This window comes from Vanellus vanellus (genome assembly GCF_965231255.1).
Source record: "Vanellus vanellus genome assembly, chromosome: 5".
Classification (NCBI taxonomy): domain Eukaryota; kingdom Metazoa; phylum Chordata; class Aves; order Charadriiformes; family Charadriidae; genus Vanellus; species Vanellus vanellus.
In genome coordinates, this window is record NC_138910.1 from 11,024,410 (window position 1) to 11,030,187 (window position 5,778).

Here is a 5,778-nt window from a genome sequence, read left to right on the forward strand (position 1 = left end):
GGAAAAGGCGACAGACAGCCCCGTCGGGGGGCCCGGCGGCTCTCCACCCGCTCCGGCGCCCGGTCTCTGCAGGAGCGGCGGGGAGCGGAGCCCCAGCGCCCGCCCTCGGCTCCGCGGGGCCCCACGCAAGCCCCGCGTGGGCGCCAGGCCCGGGCACGGCGGCCCTCGACGGCCCGAGGACAAAGCCACGGGCACGGCACAGCCCCGGCCCTTCGGTTCCGCCGGTCCGGCGGCGGAGAGAGCCGCTCCCGGGACGGGTCGCGACCTAATTTAACCGGGATGGGTGGAAAAGGGGAGCGGGGGCGGCAGGCTGGGAGTCCCGCCGGCCCTCCGCGACCCCGCGGTTCCCACGCACACGGGCGAACGCGAGCGGAGGGCAGGGAGCAGGGAGCGCTCCCGGGGAGCGGCGGCGCGGCGCCCGGTGCCGAGCGGCGATCGCTCCGGTCCCCTCCTTGTCACGGCTCTGTCCTGCCCGGGCGAGAGCTCCACGCTGGACACTCAGTGTGGAAGCAGACCCTGTCGGAGCGAGGCAAAGAGCTGTCAGGTAAATCCCTTTTCAACACATCCCGGAGCTCTAAACGTCCAGAGGGTTTCAGGCATTTTTCCTGCAGGAGCTGGTGATATATTATTTACCATTATTACGAGATGATTTTTTATATCTTCAAAAGGGAAATGCGGGAGGCGAGGCAGGACGGCAACAGCCAAAGAGAATCAGAGATTTTTTTTTTTTTTAAGAGGGTAGAAAAATAAAAATGAAAAAATAAAATCGAAGGTCTTGGACAGGGTTTTAAACAGAGGTGGAGCGCGTTGAAAATTGCTGCACTGATCCATCGAAACCAAAACCTAATTACGCCACCTAAATGGCACTATATACGCAGCGTATTGTGTATGTATATATATATTTATTTTTTATATTTATGTGTATATATATATACAAACATCCATACACTAAAATAAAGAATTACAGCCAGCCTGGATCCTGAACACAGTCTACACTTTATTTCAGACTACAGATTTCTGAACATAATAAAATCTTTGGCTTGTAGCGGCGGGTTCAGTCTCGCAGTCTGTGGATCAGAATTATTTTTTTTTTCCTCGGGAAAAAAAAAAGACAGAAATTCACACACAAAAAAAATAAGATCAAACGAAAGATCAGGAAAGTCGGACATTTACTGTAAAACAAGAGCAACGGACATCGAGAAAAAAAATAAAAAGGAAAGCAAACAAAACGAACAAACGAACAAAAGAGAGGGGAAGAGAGAGAGAAGGGAAGAGAGAAACTGTCCAGCAAATAGAGATCGCTACACATATTTCTTACCTGAAATTAAATATATACAAGGTCATATGCTGTTTGGCTATATAGAGATAATTTTTTTTTTTGTAAGTGTTCATATTTTTTTTTTTTTCTTAATCGGAGTCCTTATACTATGGATAGACAATAGATCTGCTTTTAAATAGCACCTGTCCGCCTCCCGGCCGGCGGGCCGGCGCCGCGGCGCAGGGCTGGGGGGGCCGCGCCGCCTCACTCGCTCTCCTCTTTGTCCTGTACGGTGGTGGTGGAGTGGTTGTAGAGTCCCTGGGCCATGAGGTGCAGCGCCAGCCCGTTCTTGATGCCCGTCGCCTTCTTGATCTTGGCTCGTTTGTTCTGGAACCAGATCTTGATCTGGGACTCGTTGAGGCTGAGCTCCTGGGCCAGGCTCTGCCGCCGCTGCTCCGTGATGTACCGGTTCGCCTGGAACTCCGCCTTCAGCCGCTGCAGCTGCTCGGCCGTGAACGCCGTCCGCGGCCGCTTGTCCTCCTTCTCCGTCTTCTTCTTCTTCAGCTTCCTGGTGCGGGGGCCTGCGGGCAGGGCACACACACGCCGCTGGGCAGGGCCGCGTCGCCGACCGACCGACCGACCGACCGACCGACCGACCGCCGCCCCCGCCCCGCCGGCCGCCGGAAAAATGGCCGACGGGCGAATTTCTGCCGGTCCCGTGTGTACCCCCCAGCCCACCCACCCCCCCCCCCTACACACACACACCCCGGCACGGCGGAGGGAAGGATGGGGAAGGAGAGGGGACACCGGGGCCGAGCCGCCCCCGCGTCCTCCCGCCGCCCCGCCGAGGGGACCGGCGGTCCCGCTCGTCCCCCACCCCGACACACGTCGGGGCGCCGCTCCGCCCGCCACGCCGGGACGAGCCGTGTTCCCTCTGCCCGGCCCGGGGCCAGGACCCACCGCCCGGGCAGCGGCTCGGCCAGGCAGCGCGGGGGGCGAGGGTCCCCGCGGCCCGGTACCGGCGAGTCGCCGGCAGCAGCAGCTTGGCCGGGGGCTGCCCCGGTTTCTTTTTTGGGGGGCAGCAGCCCCCTCCGCAAGGCCGGCCCGGCCTCGGGGGGGGGGGACCACCTTCGCCGCCGCTACCCCGGGGCTCCGCCGCCGCCCGGGTCGCTCGGGATCTCCGGTGGCCAATTCTTTCCGGGGACCCCCGGCCTCGCCTGCGGGTCCCTCCATGAACCCCCACCGAAAACGGTGCCCCCCCACCGCCACATCCCCAGGCCGGGACGAGGCCAGGTGAAGTCCCCCGGAGCTCGCCGGGGAAGCCACCCGGCCCCGGGGCGCATCCAGGGGACAGCGCCCGGTCGGGGGGCAACACCCGATCCTCGACACGCCGTCCCGGCCCTGGGGGGAGCGGAGAGGGGAGGCAGCCCTGGAAAAAGGGATCTGCCAAAAAATCCCCCGACAGCTGCCGGGCTCGGCGGGCGGCCCCCGGGCCCGCAGCCCCCCGCCGGCAGCAGCCGCAGCCGCAGCCGGCGAGGCCTCCCGGCCGCCGAGTAGGCCGAATGCTCCTCTCCCGCCTCAGCCCTTCCCCAGAGCGGAGGGTTTCCCCGCCGGTTCGGCGGCGGCGGCTGCCGGCGGGGAAAAGGACGGGGGCCGGCGGGATGCTACCGGGGCTCGGCCGGCGGAGGGGCGGAGGGCGCGGGGAGTGAATCTCTTTACCCCCGGCACCTTGCAGCGGGGTGCCGGCGTCTCCGACCGCCGCTGCTCGCTCGTCCCCGGAGCCGGGAGTAGCGGCGGGGGCCGGCGGGCAGCTCCGAGCACAACAAAGAGAGCGGCCGAGCCATCCTCCCCCTCGCCCTTCTCCCCTCCGAGCTGGGACGAGCAGGGAGCTTCGGGGGGGACATGCAGAAATAATCCTCTGCCCGAAGAAAGGGGAGGAAAAGAAAGAAATAAAGGCGCAAGTGCAAAACGCCTGGCGCACGGCGGCCCTGGGAATCGGTAGCAAAACACCCGTGGCCGGGCCGGCCGGGAGCGAGGGCCGCGCCGTCTGACAGCTCTATCACTCCATCAATCACCCGAGTCAATCAAAGTGGCTTTTCTGAGTTTCAAGTCGCTGGACGTGTCAATAACGGGGGATGGAGATGGCTCGGCCGATCGCGCCGCATTGACCGCCGGCGGGGAGCCGCCAGGCCGGGCAGCGCGGAGCGGAGCGGGGCCGGGACCTCGCAGCGCCGCCTTCCCCGCGCCCCGGAGCAGCCACCGGGCAGCCGTCCCCTGCGCCCCCCGGGACGGCACCGGGCGGCCCACCCCGGCCCCGGGCCGCGCCGGTGGATCCCTGGCTGCTGGCCTGGGGTGTCCCGGGGGGAAAGCCTCTCTCCTCGCCCTCCGTTTCTCTCAAAAAAATTACCATTAAAAATAGAAACTAACGGTGACAAAATAAAGGGCTGCCGGGGTCGCCTGGAGAAGGGAGCGGCAGAACAGAGCCGGGGGCCGGGAGGGCCGAGCAGGCGGCTCCCACCGGGGCGGCCTCGGGCAAAGGCACGTTCCCCGTTCTCCCCCCCCCCCTCCCCCCAACAAGAGCCGGGCCCCAAACCGCGGCAGGCAGCACCGGCTCCCTCGGCAACGCGCGGCCTAAGGGCCTGCCCGCCTCTCCCTCGCTGCAGAGGCCCCCGTGAACATCCCCTCCGCCACCTTCCTAAAAAAATCCCCCTTTTCTTTGCCCACCCAGAAACCCACTCCCACCCCCCGCGCACCTCCAGCAGCCGCTCAACATGTGGCTCAAGTCTCTCCCCCCTCTCCCCGCCACCCCCGAAAGGCCACCAGCACCCAGGAAAAAAATAAAATAAGGGGAGAAAAAGCCCCCAAACGAGGGAGCAGCCGAATCCGCTGCTTTTTTTTTTTTTTTTTTTTTTCGCAGCGCTCCCACCCCGGGGCCGCCGCGCTGCGGAACACTCGGGGCTGCGGCAAAGCGCGGCGGGCTGGGGGGAGGGCACGGCAAAGGGGTTCTCTTCGCACGGAAACGCGGCCGAATCGGGGCCCGGCGTCACATTCAAATTCGGGAGACTCGGAGGAGGAAGGAGAGCTGGTGGTGGGGTGGAGTGGGGGGGGGGGGGGGGAGGGGGGAGCGTTTCCTCTCGCCCCGGGTGACCCAGGACACCCGCCCCACAGACACACACACACACACGCACACCCGCGCCTCCCCACGCGAGGTCCTCAGCAGGCCGGGAGCCAAAGCAGAGGGGGGAAGAGGGGAAGGGGAGGGAAAGGGGGGGGGGGGGGGGGGGGCGACCTTGTCACGATTTTAACAGCTCCCAGATGCGCCGCGGTTCCTTACCCGAGGACGGTCTGTCTGAATACCTAGTGCAGTAGACCCAGGCAGGCCACACCAGCGGCTGTTGCGAGTCGGGCTTTATAACAGGTCCTCCATTATTAGAGCCCATGAGGAGGATGGCGGGGCTGCCGTGCTCCCCGTACTTCGCCGGGTGAGTCTCGCCCCCGTCGGCGGGGGGCTTGGCCGCCCCCGACGCCGCCGCCGCCGCGACCGCCGCGGCGGGGCTGGCTTTGGCGGCGGCGGCGGCGGCTGCGGGCGGCGGCGGCGGCGCGGAGCCGTCGGGACGGCAGTTCGAGTCCGGGCAGAGGAGGGAGGGCGGGTTGGGCGGCCGGGCCAGCAGCGGGTTGACGTTTTCTCTACCTGAGCTCTGCCCCCGGTCTCCGTCCCGCTCCCGGCTGCCTCCTCCTCCTCCTCCTCCTCCTCCGCCGCCGGCCGGGGCGGGCGGCTCCTTCTTGCAGCCGAAGTCCGGCCTCAGGATGTTGTCGATGAAAAAGTTGGTGGTGCGGTGGGGCGGCGGCGGCGGCGGCGGGGGCGGCGGGTGGCGGCGGCGGGGCAGGGGCAGTGGGCAGGGGGCGGCGGGGGAGGCGGGCGCGGGGCTGGGGGAGACGGGGAGGCTCTCGCCATCGCTGCCGCTGCCGCTGCTCGCCGGGCCGGGCGCCGCGTCTCGGTGGCCGTGCCCCTCCGGCGGCTCTTCCATGCTCAGCCCCCGCCACGGAGATCGCTGCCTCTTTTCCCCCCCACCCACCCGCTTTACGCCCACCCCACTTTGCCGGTGGGTGGCGGGGTGGAAATGGGGGAGGAAAAATTTAAAAAAAAAAAAAAAAAAAAGAGGGGAAAAAAGAGACAAAAAGAAAAAAGAATAAAATCCACTTGTTGGGCTGGAGCTGAGATTTTTTTTTCTCCCCCTCGCACGGATGGATCCAAAACCGGGGAGACACTCGAGGGCTTCTTTCCCCCTTCTCCCGAGCAGCTTATATTTCCACCACCAAAAAAAAAAAAAAACCCAAAACACCAAAACCAAAAAAAAAAAAACACCCCAAAAAAATCACCAACCCCAAAAAGGTCTGCGGCAACACCGCGGCCCCCACCCACCCCACCCCCCCCCCAAAAAAAAAAAAAAAAAAGACAAACGCCCCCCCCGAAAACCCGTCAAAATCTGCCCATCTCCCGCCGCCGCCGCCGCCGCCGC

The 5,778-nt window shown here is 64.6% G+C and overlaps 1 protein-coding gene across 1 annotated transcript; it reads right to left on the reverse strand.

Annotated features, from left to right (window-relative positions):
* Positions 1-1,461: 1,461 nt before the first annotated feature.
* On the reverse strand, positions 1,462-5,301 carry EN1 (engrailed homeobox 1). The gene is made up of 2 exons (XM_082484472.1): positions 4,593-5,301; positions 1,462-1,839 (listed from the first exon to the last, which is right to left on the reverse strand). Exons 1-2 carry the CDS (start codon positions 5,284-5,286, stop codon positions 1,523-1,525), a joined length of 1,011 nt encoding a protein of 336 aa, XP_082340598.1. The 5' UTR covers positions 5,287-5,301; the 3' UTR covers positions 1,462-1,522.
* Positions 5,302-5,778: the final 477 nt, after the last annotated feature.